We start from the raw sequence: 15,422 nt of genomic DNA, 5'->3' as shown, positions 1-15,422 counted from the left end.
GGTTAGAGGGGGTGTTATCCATGGTAGTGGGGGTGTTATTGAGGGTTAGAGGGGGTGTTATCCATGGTGGTGGGGGTGTTATTGAGGGTTAGAGGGGGTGTTATCCATGGTGGGGGTGTTATTGAGGGTTAGAGGGGGTGTTATTCATGGTGGGGGTGTTATTGAGGGTTAGAGGGGGTGTTATTCATGGTGGTGGGGGTGCACAGGATATGATGATATTGATTATTACGCCAAGATTGCTGAACAGAGAAGAGAGAGAAAGAGAGAGAGAGAGAGAGAGAGAGAGAGAGAGAGAGAGAGAGAGAGAGAGAGAGAGACAGAGAGAGAGAGACGAAACTGTAATGCTTGAACAATATTCATTTAGACTTGGCCGTGGTGTGAAGAGCAAAGCCTGTAAACAGTCAGCCGTTAAAAAATCATGAGAGCGAGCTGGGATATTTGAAAATTCCTCTAATAATTTGTTTTGTCCTTTCTCCACGTCTTTTTGATATGTTCTGACCAGTGTTGTACCTTTGACCTGTGTTTCACCCTGTGTCCCTGCGGTGTGCGGAGTCAGACCTGATATATTGTTATGGTCGTGGTGCAGGGATATGTTTCTACGTGATGTCTGAGAGAGAACGAGCAAGAGAGAGAGCGAGAGAGAGAAAGAGAGAGAGATAAAGAGAGAGAGCGAGAGCGAGAGAAAGAGAGAGAGAAAGAGAGAGAGAGCGAGAGTAAGAGAGAGAGAAAGAGAGAGAGCGAGAGAAAGAGAGAGAGACGGGGAAAGAGAGAGAGAGAGAAAGAGAGAGAGAGAGAGAGAGAGAGAGAGAGAGAGAGAAGGAAAGAGAGAGAAGGAAAGAGAGAGAGAGAAGGAAAGAGAGAGAGAGAGAAGGAAAGACAGAAGGAAAGAGAGAGAGAGAGAGAGAAGGAAAGAGAGAGAAGGAAAGAGAGAGAGAGAAGGAAAGAGAGAGAGAGAGAAGGAAAGAGAGAAGGAAAGAGAGAGAGAGAAGGAAAGAGAGAAGGAAAGAGAGTGAGAGAAAGAAAGAGAGAGAGAGAAGGAAAGCGAGAGAGAGCAGCAGAGCAGCAGAGAGGGTCTCATTGGACGGTGAAAGATAACTGTCAAACTAAAGGACAGTAATAGAGGCATTAGTATCGTCATAGGAAACACATGTGGCTCCATATGCTCTCCATGTTCTTGATTCCCATCTAGCTCTCTCTCTCATTGTCTGAGATGCCCCCCCCCCCCGGTGTTGCTGTGTTCTGTAGCTCCTGGCCCTGGGTCAAAAGTAGTGCACTATAAATGGTATAGGGTGCCATTTGGGACTCAGGCAGTGCTGCTGTGTTCTGTGGCCCCAGGCCGAGGCAGGCCCGCAGGAAGCAGCGGAGGAGTCCTGATGGTCATTAGGATCTGTCAGTGTGCTGAGAGAGGGGAGTGCAGATAAATTGCAGATAGTGTCAATTGCAGATGAAAGACCTGCTGAAGAGGCTATATGGGTGTCATGCTTCACTGGCCTCTATTCAACAAGTCACATCTCCCTCCAGGCTACTCTCTCTCTCCTCTATCCGGCAGCTAGCTAAATATCTTCCTACCTCCAGGCTACTCTCTCTCTCCTCTATCCGGCAGCTAGCTAAATATCTTCCTACCTCCAGGCTACTCTCTCTCTCCTCTATCCGGCAGCTAGCTAAATATCTTCCCACCTCCAGGCTACTCTCTCTCTCCTCTATCCGGCAGCTAGCTAAATATCTTCCTACCTCCAGGCTACTCTCTCTCTCCTCTATCCGGCAGCTAGCTAAATATCTTCCTACCTCCAGGCTACTCTCTCTCCTCTATCCGGCAGCTAGCTTACTATTGTCCTACCTTGAGGCTACTCCCACCCCCTTCCACAGCCCTCCTAAAACCCTCCACCCCACTACCCCCACCTCTGAATCACCTTTCCATCATTAGGCTGTGCTCCCCTTGCTCAGGGAGGAGGGAGGAGGTAGAGAAGACCTGAATGAGGGAGGAGAGGCAACAACAGCAGTGTTAGGAGAGAGAAGAGAGAGAGTGATTGAGAGAGAGAAGAGAGAGAAGAGGGAGAGTGGCTGACAGAGAGAGAGAAGAGAGAGATAAGAGAGAGAGAAGAGAGAGAGAGAGAGTGGCTGAGAGAGAAGAGAGAGAGAGATAAGAGAGAGAGTGGCTGAGAGAGAGAGAAGACAGAAGAGAGAGAGTGGCTGAGAGAGAGCGACTCCAGAGAGAGAGAATGTCCTCTGTTCCTTTTCCCAGTGCGGCTAGCCCTCTCTAAGACAGAATAACAGGAATCTTTTCTCAGAACAACTCTGTTGTGTCATGGATGGGTCTGGACAGTGACACACAGCTGAAAAACAAGGAGTGACATTGTTTCTGCTCAGGCAAGTAAAAAGAAAAGAGACAGCCTGGTTCAGGTGATTCGGGGTCGCTACGTCTTTCCAGGTAAGAGCAGAGTTGGGCCAGTGCCAGGCAGGTAGCATCAGAGAGATGCAGAGAGAGAGAGAGAAAGAAAGAGAGAGAGAGAGAGAGAGAGAGAGAGAGCGGCAGATAGGGAGAGAGAGAGTCACAGCAAAATCAATAAAGTGATTAACCACAGTTAATGGGTTGTATGAGAGAAGGGAGAGAGAGAAGGGATGAAGAGAAGGGAGAGAGAGAGAGAAGGAGAGATAATTTGTGTGAGGAAGAGAGAGGACAGAGAAAAGGAGAGGGAGAAGGGATAGAGAGAAGGGATAGAGAGAAGGGATAATGAGAAGGGAGAGAGAGAAAGGGGAGAGAGAGAAAAGGGAGAGAGAGAAGGAGAGAGGCAAGGTTGGAGTGAAGGGAGAGAGAGAGAAGGGAGAGTGAATTTGTGTGAGAGGGAGAGAGAAGGAGAGGGAGAGAGAGAAAGAAGTTGTGTCAATTGAACAGTAATTTCCTCATGGTTATGTCTAATTACTGTACAAGTTCCTCTGCTGTTTCTAATACGTATTTTAGTTTTGTTGTTTAATTTGGGTGTGAGAATCTGAGACAATTCATATTCCTTCGGGTAGGAAAAATAGGATACAGCTACCATTTGTGAGAAGGAGATGGGAATATTCCCAACAATTCTATTTCATTTGCTTAATTTGCAAGAAAGTACTGTCAAGGAGAAGTTGGATGAAAAACGAATTAGAAATATATAGTAGAAAATACAATGCATATATCTGTGTTTATCTGTTTTAAATTCATTTAAAAACGAGTCTGTTGAAATTTTCTTTCAATCCAAACACTGTCGAAATAGCATCCACGTTATTTCGATCCTATCAGATTGTGTTTACGTGAAACAAAACTCCCCCCCAAAAAATGTTGGTGCAACAAAACAAAAAGCTTTGATAAAAGAGATATCCAGAGTCTTTAAATCTAATTGGAAAAGGAAGTGTAATGCACCACATATTACACACTAATTTAATGAAAGTATATTACATTCATTTTATGAAAGTATATTGCATTGGGGCGCAGTGACAAAGACAAACGCGAGTTACAATTTCACAGCTGTGCTTTCAGCTCTGCTCCAGGCCTGTTGTAACCTCCATCCGGCTGTGACTGACAGACTCCTCACAGCAACAATGACTAGATAGAATAATGTTTTCAATGGCTAGGTCTTCAATATAAAAACGGAAACAATTAAAATGGTTGCCAGAGAAAACTGATGCATCGTGAACCTGGGCCTACTCCTCATCTCTCTTCACTGAGCCGTGGAGACAGCTCTCTAACAATCAGTCACAAAACAAACTCTTAGTACTTATAATCACTTAGAGAACCAACTAGCAGCTCTTAGAATCACTTATAGAACTAACTAGCTGCTCTTAGAAGTACTTAGAGAACTAACTAGCAGCTCTTAGAATCACTTAGAGAACTTACTAGCTGCTCTTAGAATCACTTAGAGAACTAACTAGCTGCTCTTAGAATCACTTAGAGAACTAACTAGCTGCTCTTAGAATCACTTAGAGAACTAACTAGCTACTCTTAGAATAATTTAGAGAACTAGCAGCTCTTAGAATAATTTAGAGAACTAGCAGCTCTTAGAATAATTTAGAGAACTAGCAGCTCTTAGAATAATTTAGAGAACTAGCAGCTCTTAGAATAATTTAGAGAACTAGCAGCTCTTAGAATAATTTAGATAATAGCTCTTTTAATCTTCTAACGACTAACCACTTCAACCATAGTCTTCAGTCCATAGAGATATATGTTCTATATATGATATATGTTCTATATCTATTCTCCAATCAGAAAGTGTGATTACGTTCTAAAATAATCATTTCTATATAATTACTATATTGTAGACTTTTAACATGAGTACATGTATTAATCAAAATAAGCATGGCTTTTTAAAAACCATTTTAAACACGTGTTCTAGCTCTGTGAAGGAGCTCAGTCAATTAAAATGCTGAATTCAATTCTAATTCTGATCAATATTATTGTTTGAATGTATAGTATATAGTATAATGCAGTAGTATAGCAGTGTATATATTTGTGTGTATTTTATTGTTGAGTAAAATTCAATTTATCATTATATTTACCTATTGTGATATTTTTTGTGTTTAGGATTTTATTCTGAAAATAAATAAGCAGAAGTTAAATTGTTATTTCAATGGACAAGAACAAACATGTCTGAATATCAATGTGTTTTCGTTAGTTTTTTTCCATAACTTCTGCTAAACGTGTTGATAGTATTTATAGCTTCTAGCTAAAAATAAAATCTCAAGCACCCATTGAGTTTTTTTTTACTTTGATTCTTTGAAATAAATTTAAAACGTTCATTTCAAAACAGTTTTACCCATGTAGTTATCAGTAGGAATAAATAAATAAAAAACATATTACAAAATGTAATGACCACATTACTGATTAGAACTCCCTTGATGGATCCCGGAAAGATGTGAGTAATTGTATGTATGATCGTGTGTGTGTGTGTGTCTACTTCCGTGTGTGTGTGTGTGTGTGTGTGTGTGTCTTGTCTGCCAGGTCTATGGACATGCAGGATCTAGCCAGTCCGCACAGCTGTGTAAGTGGAAGCAGTGAATCCCCTAATGGTCCCAGCCTTGACAACTCCCATATCAATACCAATTCCATGACCCCCAATGGCACTGAAGGTATGTGCTCAGGGATTTTCCTTCTTAATCTCTCTCTCTCTCTCTCTCTCTCTCTCTCTCTCTCTCTCTCTCTCTCTCTCTCTCTCTCTCTCTCTCTCTCTCTCTCTCTCTCTCTCTCTCTCTCTCTCTCTGTGTGTGTGTGACTCTAAATTCACTACGGGACGTGTGGGAGAGGGCTAGGCTGGTTGGTAGAGGCTCTCAAAGGTGTCGTATTGTATGCAATCAACGTCAAACGTTAAACTTGACACAATGGTTGTGGTACAAATGATATTTGTGTGATACAACAAAGGGATGATCATGATTCATGAGTTAGTGTCTTCATATTGTGTCTCCACAACACTTGTGTAATTATTCTGGCGCAGAAAATACACTCCGTTGGAAATCACAACCATTGTACCAAAAAAATGCATTGTAACATCAGTTGTACGTACACATTTTTTGAAGTTTGTTCTGGTCTCATTGTATAGCAGTGCAGAGGTTAGAGGGGATTTGTTTTAACCTCACGCTCTTCATCCTGTGTAGTGTTTATGCATCTGCTAAGTTGTGAATGTCCTGAATAGCAGTAAAATGTCTGCAGGTGTTAAACCGTTGGGGGGGGAAAAAAGGGAGGGGGGGGCGATCTGTTTTCCATTTTATAAAAGGTGAAGCGTTACATAGTACTACTTCTATTCTCCAGTCTACTACTCTGTAGTGAATTTCTTTATTTGATTTATTTTTTTACCTTTATTTTAACTAGGCAAGTTAATTTAGAACAAATTCTTATTTACAATGACGGCCTAGGAACATTGGGGTTAAACTGTCTTGTTCAGGTGCAGAAGGACAGATTTTCGTACCTTGTCATGCTCTGGGATTTAATCCAACAACCTTTCGGTTACTGGGCCCAACGCTCTAACCACTAGGCTCCCTGCCGCCCCAATAACATGGAATAACATGGAAACTACTAGTGACCTAATGGTTTATGGGCTAGTGCATTGTTTAAATACACAATTAAACAGACAATGCGTTTAACATAGATATGAAAATGATCTGCTTTGTAAATCTGATCCTATTGTCTCTGTGTTTTACAGAGGAACTATTAGCAGTATGTTTAAGCACCCGTGTAATTATTCAAAAGCTCCCTGGTATGAAAGTGGGTTTTACTTTGCGTGTGGTTTTAGTACATTTGTATACGTCTCCCTATTGACTCCGTTGAGTAGTGTTGTTATGTCTGTTCTAACCACTGCTCTAGCTGAATGGAGCTAGCAGGCTAGCTGTATGGAGCTAGCAGGCTAGCTGTATGAAGCTAGCAGGCTAGCTGTATGGAGCTAGCAGGCTAGCTGAATGGAGCTAGCAGGCTAGCTGTATGGAGCTAGCAGGCTAGCTGTATGGAGCTAGCAGGCTAGCTGTATGGGGCTAGCAGGCTAGCTGTATGGGGCTAGCAGGCTAGCTGTATGGAGCTAGCAGGCTAGCTGTATGAAGCTAGCAGGCTAGCTGTATGGAGCTAGCAGGCTAGCTGTATGGGGCTAGCAGGCTAGCTGTATGAAGCTAGCAGGCTAGCTGTATGGGGCTAGCAGGCTAGCTGTATGGGGCTAGCAGGCTAGCTGTATGGAGCTAGCAGGCTAGCTGTATGGAGCTAGCAGGCTAGCTGTATGGAGCTAGCAGGCTAGCCCCTATTACAAACCCACACACGCTCTTAAAAGTGTACCTTGAAAATGTAAAATCTTGATAGGAAAAAGGGAAAAGGTCCTTCTGTGGTTAAGACACAGGGCGCGTGTCAAATGGCACCCTATTCCCCTACACAGTACACTATTTTTTGACTGAAAGTGCACTATATAGGGCGTAGGGTACTATTTGGGATGCATACACTGTGTATTTTTTTGTTTGTTTGTTCTTCTTCTCTACGCAGGGACAAAGAGCCTGGCACAGAGCGGCAGTAAAATCAGATTGTTATGTATTCTCTGTTTCCCACAGGTGATAACATCACAATGCTCACCACAGCTGACTGGTTGTTAAGCACTAGCTCACAGTCGGCTGCAGGTTGGTGCAGTTCTGGTGTGGACACAATGAAAGGACAATACTTGGTGTTTTCAACTTAGAAAAGACAAGAAAGAGAGAGTTGCGAAAAGAAAACACTTTACAAAGTGACATAACTTTAAAAAAAATTGTATTAATGAATTGAAATGCTCTTAATTGACACGTCTAATTTGATCATTCTAACAAAGTTTCTTCAACTATTGTACCTTTCATTTGGAAAGTCTTTCAGCGTTACTTGTTGTGTTATGTTGAGTCTTCTAAAGCATGGTTTGAGACTGCTGGGTTATGAGTCCGTTAGTTCATGAATCATTATAGACTCGTGGGTTATGAGTTCATGGTTCATGAATCGTTATAGACTCTTTGGGTTATGAGTTCATGGTTCATGAATTGTTATAGACTCTTTGGGGTATGAGTTCATGGTTCATGAATCGTTATAGACTCGTGGGTTATGAGTCCATGACTTTTGAATCGTTATAGACTCTTTGGGGTATGAGTTCATGGTTCATGAATCGTTATAGACTCGTGGGTTATGAGTCCATGACTTTTGAATCGTTATAGACTCTTTGGGGTATGAGTTCATGGTTCATGAATCGTTATAGACTCGTGGGTTATGAGTCCATGACTTTTGAATCGTTATAGACTCTTTGGGGTATGAGTCTATGGTTCATGAATGGTTATAGACTCTGTGGTATGAGTCTATGGTTCATGAATTGTTATAGGCTGTCATTATTATGTTTGTTTTCTCCCCCTTTCTTTGATATGCTGTGTTTTCTGAATGCAGTAGTTATTGTTTGCTGGTTTGTAACAACCTGAGTGTGTGTGTGTGTGTACTAGTTTGTGCATGCACTGTGTTATAGATACTCCACTGTGTTATAGATACTCCACTGTGTTATAGTTATTCCACTGTGTTATAGTTATTCCACTGTGTTATAGTTATTCCACTGTGTTATAGTTATTCCACTGTGTTATAGTTATTCCACTGTGTTATAGTTATTCCACTGTGTTATAGTTATTCCACTGTGTTATAGTTATTCCACTGTGTTATAGTTATTCCACTGTGTTATAGTTATTCCACTGTGTTATAGTTATTCCACTGTGTTATAGTTATTCCACTGTGTTATAGTTATTCCACTGTGTTATAGTTATTCCATTGTGTTATAGTTATTCCACTGTGTTATAGCTATTCCTCTTTTCTATAATTACTCCACTGTGTTATATTTTTTCCATTGTGTTATAGTTATATATATATATATAAAATACAATTTATCCATAATATATTATCTCTATATCCATATTATATTATCTCTATCCATATTATATTATCTCTATCCATATTATATTATCTCTATATCCATATTATATTATCTCTATATCCATATTATATTATCTCTATATTCATATTATATTATCTCTATTCATATTATATTATCTCTATTCATATTATATTATCTCTATTCATATTATATTATCTCTATTCATATTATATTATATCTATTCATATTATATTATCTCTATTCATATTATATTATCTCTATCCATATTATATTATCTCTATTCATATTATATTATCTCTATTCATATTATATTATCTCTATATCCATATTATATTATCTCTATTCATATTATATTATCTCTATTCATATTATATTATCTCTATTCATATTATATTATCTCTATATCCATATTATATTATCTCTATTCATATTATATTATCTCTATCCATATTATATTATCTCTATTCATATTATATTATCTCTATTCATATTATATTATCTCTATATCCATATTATATTATCTCTATTCATATTATATTATCTCTATCCATATTATATTATCTCTATTCATATTATATTATCTCTATTCATATTATATTATCTCTATTCATATTATATTATATCTATTCATATTATATTATCTCTATTCTTTTTCAAGGCAGACATAGTGGTGTGTTGTTCTTAAAAAAGGTTCCCTCCTATTCTCCCATCAACATGTGTTTCTCAGCAGAATGATCATAGTGGAAACATATCAAACATGACAAGGAAAATACTTCTTCAAAACCATGAGAGATAGATCTCACCAACCAACCCACCGAGCATGACTCCCTTTGCCCACATTACGTGAATGTGTTTTGCCAAAAAATACATTTCCTTTTCTCCCCCTCTTCTCCTCTCTCATCTCCCCCTCCCTATCCCCAAAGCCTGCCTGCTGCCCGAAGTGAAATAGATTGATTTTTCAAAATGTCAAAGATTCCCAAGCTATCAGATAACTGTGAAATCCTCTCCATTGAGCTATCAGTGGTATACTGTAACTCTGAGAGGCTCAGCCAGGGCACGGGGTCACCCTCCATCCACTACAGTCTTTAAAACACTTAATATACCATCCATTGTTTCAATCGTATTTGCTCGTCCATGCAGACTGACTCCCTCTCCATACAGGGGCCATTTTTACACCAGTATCCTACTACCATTGACTGTGTTTACCTATCTTTCCCCTGACGCTACATTATAACCTGTGGTAAGCCATCCAGTGATTTAGTGACAATTACTGATTAATTTATTCATTTGATATTATCTGAATATGAATTGATTGATTGATTACTTTGATTGAGTGGTGGGTTAAAATGTATTGATAGGCCATAGTTTGCCTGTTACTGTTGAGGTCTTGTTTTAACAGTGCATGCTGGGTAAATCAATAGTGCATAACTAGTGAATGCCATTTAGATTTATTTGAGATTTGTTTAACAGCATTCAAGATGTTTTTATTTTATTATTTTTTTAATTCCTGGTTAATTCAACAGGTTGAAATGAGAAAAACATCTTCTTTGTTGGCATAATTGATTAACAATTCGGCTAATATTTTATTTTCCTCAAAAGTTCTTAAAGAGAATTTACCATGAGGAATAAGTTAATCCCATATAGATTAAATTAAAGGGTCTCGGTGGTTAATCCAAGGAAAAAACAATCAATAACGTTGCAGTAGTATTACTATAAATACCATTTTATTTTTTTTATTTTTGTTATGATTAGGTTCTAGTCTAAAGGAACAGAATGTAAAAGTTGTAACTAATATTTAATAGTCAAATAATTCCTGCATTCTGCCCTAGTATTGTTTATAACACATTCCTCTGTGTGAGAGTTCGGCTATAGTTCTGGTGCAGTTTTGGGTGTATGTTAAAATCCATCCCACACAACCAAACCCAACAGAAAATACATTTTTGTTGTGTAGTTGTGGTGTGTTTTGGTGTGTGTGTGCTGATGGTGTGTGTGTGTTGATGGTGTGTGTGTGTGTGTGTGTGTGTGTGTGTGTGTGTGTGTGTGTGTGTGTGTGTGTGTGTGTGTGTGTGTGTGTGTGTGTGTGTGTGTGTGTGTGTGTGTGTGTGTGCTGATGGTGTGTGTGTTGTCTTTGTCCCCAGTTAAATCAGAACCTATGAGCAGCAGTGACATCACCTCCCCAGTAGCAGACGCCTCCCTGGACAGCTTCTCAGGTTCAGGTGAGACGGGACGGGGAATGGACGTGTGTGTGTGTGTGTGTGTGTGTGTGTGTGTGTGTCTGTGTGTGTGTGTGTGTGTGTGTGTGTGTGTGTGTGTGTGTGTGTGTGTGTGTGTGTGTGTGTGTGTGTGGATCAGGTGAGACGGGACGGGGAATGGACGTGTGTGTGTGTGTGTGTGTGTGTGTGTGTGTGTGTGTGTGTGTGTGTGTGTGTGTGTGTGTGTGTGTGTGTGTGTGTGTGTGTGTGTGTCTGTCTGGCAGGTGCTGCTGATGTGTTCAACATTAATAACAATGTTTCCCTGAGGCCTTACAGCACACAGTTACACAGTTACACAGTTACACAGTCACACAGCACACAGTTACACAGTTACACAGTCACACAGTTACACAGTCACACAGTTACACAGTTACACAGTTACACAGTTACACAGTTACACAGTTACACAGTCACACAGTCACACAGTCACACAGTTACACAGTTACACAGTCACACAGTTACACAGTTACACAGTTACACAGTTACACAGTTACACAGTTACACAGTCACACAGTTACATAGTTACACAGTTACACAGTTACACAGTTACAGTTACACAGTCACACAGTTACATAGTTACACAGTTACACAGTTACACACAGCATACAGTTACATAGTTACACAGTTACATAGTTACACAGTTACACAGTTACACAGTTACATAGTTACACAGTTACATACAGCATACAGTTACACAGTCACATAGTTACATAGTTACACAGTTACATACAGCATACAGTTACATAGTTACATAGTTACACAGTTACACAGTCACACAGTTACATACAGCATACAGTTACATAGTTACATACAGTTACATAGTTACATACAGTTACACAGTTAAACAGTTACACAGTTACATAGTTACACAGTTACATACAGCATACAGTTACACAGTTACACAGTTACATAGTTACACAGTTACACAGTTACACAGTTACATAGTTACACAGTTACACAGTTACATAGTTACACAGTTACATAGTTACACAGTTACACAGTTACATACAGCATACAGTTACATAGTTACACAGTTACATACAGCATACAGTTACACAGTTACACAGTTACATACAGCATACAGTTACACAGTTACACAGTTACATAAAGCATACAGTTACATAGTTACACAGTTACACAGTTACACAGTTACATAGTTACACAGTTACATACAGCATACAGTTACACAGTTACACAGTTACACAGTTACATAGTTACACAGTTACATACAGTTACATTGTTACATAGTTACATAGTTACACAGTTACACAGTTACATACAGTTACATACAATTGGATACAGTTACATAAAGTTACATAGTTACACAGTTACATACAGCATACAGTTACACAGTTACACAGTTACACAGATACATACAGCATACAGTTACATAGTTACACAGTTACATAGTTACACAGTTACATACAGCATACAGTTACACAGTTACACAGTTACACAGTTACATAGTTACACAGTTACATACAGTTACATTGTTACATAGTTACACAGTTACACAGTTACATACAGTTACATAGTTACATACAATTGGATACAGTTACATACAGTTATATAAAGTTACATAGTTACATACAGTTACATACAGTTACACAGTTACATAAAGTTACATAGTTACATATTTACATACAGTTACATAGTTAAATAGTTACATACAGTTACATATAGTTATGTAGTTACATACAGTTGCATAGTTACATACAGTTACATACAGTTACATACAGTTACATATAGTTACGTAGTTACATACTGTTGCTTAGTTACATACAGTTACATACAGTTACATAGTTATATACAGTTACATACAATTACATTCGTACATACAGTTGCATAGTTACATACAGTTACATACAGTTACATAGTTACATACAGTTACATACAGTTACATACAGTTGCATAGTTACATAGATACATACAGTTGCATAGTTACATACAGTTACATACAGTTACATAATATGTTGTGTCATTTTGGACAAAGCCTTCTCCCATAGAGCCCTGGTCAAAAGCATTGTACTATACAGGGAATTGGGTTAAATTTGGGACACAGACCCAGACCACAGGTCCAGGACACAGGCCCAGACCACAGGCCCAGGACACAGGTCCAGACCACAGGCCCAGGACACAGGCCCAGACAACAGGCCCAGGACACAGGCCCAGAACACAGGCCCAGAACACAGGCCCAGGACACAGGCCCAGGACACAGGCCCAGAACACAGGCCCAGGACACAGGCCCAGACCACAGGCCCAGGACACAGGCCCAGACAACAGGCCCAGGACACAGGCCCAGAACACAGGCCCAGACAACAGGCCCAGAACACAGGCCCACACTGATCCAGACCATCCGTACTGTGTTTACACCAGTCTAGCGGTCGTCATGGCAGTGCCAAAGTATCTCACAGAGGTTGCGTCCAAAATGCCACCCTATTCCCTATATAGTGCATTACTTTAGACCAGACACTATGTAGGAGTAACAGCATATGGCAGGTTCGTCCCAAATGGCACCTTATGCCCTGTATAGTGAAATACTTTTGACCAAGGACCACAACTAGAGACATGCACTGTACACTCGTAGAAAAAAGGGTTCTTTGGCTGTCCCCATAGGAGAACCCTTTTTGGTTCCAGGTAGAACCCTTTTGGTTCCAGGTAGAACCCTTTTGGTTCCAGGCAGGTAGAACCCTTTTGGTTCCATGTAGAACCCTTTTTGGTTCCAGGTAGAACCTATTTGGTTCCAGGCAGGTAGAACCCTTTTGTTTCCAGGTAGAACCCTTTTGGGTTCCATTTTGGTTCCATGTAGAACACTGTTGGTTCCAGGTAGAACCTATTTGGTTCCAGGTAGAACCCTTTTGGTTCCAGGTAGAACATATTTGGTTCCAGGTAGAACCCTTTTGGGTTCCATTTTGGTTCCATGTAGAACACTGTTGGTTCCAGGTAGAACCTATTTGGTTCCAGGTAGAACCCTTTTGGTTCCAGGTAGAACCCTTTTGGGTTCCATGTAGGTTCTAGATAGCACTTTTTCTTCTAAGAGTGTATATACACAGGTCAGCAGAATAAACCCTTTGTGTTTTTACCTGATTATTTTACTTCATTATTGCGCTCCGCGTTTTGAACCTTAAATAAGGTTGAGGAAATAAATAGAGTAACGCAATGCAATTACACTTTCCAGAAGTTCTGTTGGCGAAAGATAATATTTACCTTATATCTTTAATGTTAAAATATGTGCTTGCCTCCTCTTCTCTTTTCAACTCAGTTATTGGAACCAGTGGCTTCAGCCCAAGACAAACACACCAGTTCTCCTCACAGATTTACCCTTCCAAGTAAGGTTTCTTTTATTTTGCTTCAGAAAATAAACAGAATCCAACTTCATTTGGTTCCTTTAATTAGATCCTGCTGCTAGATGTGGATGTTTCTACCTGCTTTGTTTGCCTGGATGTCTGCAACTTGTGCACTTACAAAACTGTTGTAATTATTATCTTGCAAAAAAAAAAGTCCTTTTTGCGATTTCTTATTATTTTGTAGTGTATACCAGCTCAGGCAATGGCTCTCTCTCTCTTTGCGGGCTTCAGCCCACTATTTAACATTATATAGCAGAATCACAAAGAATTTGTCAGTGAACAAACTTTGTTTTATGATTTTGTGGGTAAAATATGTTCATTTCTTTCTTTCTTTCTCTCGCTCTCTCTCGCTCTCTCTCTTTCTCTCTCTCTCTCTTCTTTTTCTAATTTTCTCTCTCTCTCTCTTCTCCTTGTTTCTTTTCTGAAATAGCAGACCATATCCACATATTCTCCCTACCCCTTCATCCCAAAATATGGCTGCGTACGGTCAGACACAGTACACCACAGGAATGCAGCAGGCCGCAGCCTATGCTAGCTACCCCCAGCCTGGACAACCCTACGGGATCCCTGCCTATGGTAAGCACAGGCCAATCCTATGCCTCTATACAACGAGCTGTATAGATGTACTCATCAAAGTACATTAGAGATATATCTACGTTACATGGAGATACCTTATGCCTGAAATACATGCAGATATGTGTATTATCATATTCAGTATACAGTATATACTATTGTTATGGTAAGCACAGGCCAACCCCATGCGATCTGGATTATATACACTGTATCTAAAATACATGGAGGTACCCATGTATATATATCATCCCTCCTTTGTATTAATTAGAGATGCAGTATAGATCTATTACTTACAGATGCAGTATAGATGTATTACTTAGAGATGCAGTATAGATCTAATACTTAGAGATGCAGTATAGATGTATTACTTAGAGATGCAGTATAGATGTATTACTTAGAGATGCAGTATAGATGTATTAATTAGAGATGCAGTATAGATGTATTAAATAGAGATGCAGTATAGCTGTATTAATTAGAGATGCAGTATAGATGTATTAAATAGAGATGCAGTATAGCTGTATTAATTAGAGATGCAGTATAGATGTATTAAATAGAGATGCAGTATAGATGTATTAAATAGAGATGCAGTATAGATGTATTAATTAGAGATACAGTATAGATGTATTAATTAGAGATGCAGTATAGCTGTATTAATTAGAGATGCAGTATAGATGTATTAAATAGAGATGCAGTATAGATGTATTAATTAGAGATGCAGTATAGATGTATTAATTAGAGATGCAGTATAGAGTTATTACTATATTAAGTTAAATAAACTATTCGTCTTTATTTAAAAAAAAAAAAAATCCTATTCTAATTCAGAGTTACATTACTATGCCCATTATATCATATGATTAGTTCCTAGTTAG

General features: G+C 39.2%; 1 protein-coding gene across 17 annotated transcripts in view; it reads left to right on the top strand.

Moving 5' to 3' along the window:
• LOC106590661 (EYA transcriptional coactivator and phosphatase 1) overlaps positions 1-15,422 on the top strand; it is a 65,870-nt gene that overhangs the window by 21,155 nt on the left and 29,293 nt on the right. For 5 of the 17 annotated variants that reach the window (XM_082970818.1, XM_082970809.1, XM_082970816.1 and 2 more), the window contains exons 2-6: positions 4,967-5,094; positions 7,045-7,110; positions 10,520-10,597; positions 13,896-13,962; positions 14,411-14,556. In XM_082970818.1, the coding sequence (XP_082826944.1) occupies positions 4,971-5,094; positions 7,045-7,110; positions 10,520-10,597; positions 13,896-13,962; positions 14,411-14,556 (481 nt within the window). In that variant the 5' untranslated portion in view covers positions 4,967-4,970. Of the gene's footprint in view, positions 1-4,966; positions 5,095-7,044; positions 7,111-9,542; positions 9,622-10,519; positions 10,598-13,895; positions 13,963-14,410; positions 14,557-15,422 lie in introns of those variants that run through there. The other 12 variants (XM_082970813.1, XM_082970821.1, XM_082970814.1 and 9 more) reach the window with 8 other exon arrangements.

Source organism: Salmo salar, chromosome 29 (genome assembly GCF_965601325.2).
Source record: "Salmo salar chromosome 29, fSalSal1, whole genome shotgun sequence".
In the NCBI taxonomy this organism is placed as follows: Eukaryota; Metazoa; Chordata; class Actinopteri; order Salmoniformes; family Salmonidae; genus Salmo; species Salmo salar.
The sequence above is the reverse complement of the archived record's forward strand: the minus strand, read 5'-3'. Positions and strand labels throughout refer to the sequence as shown.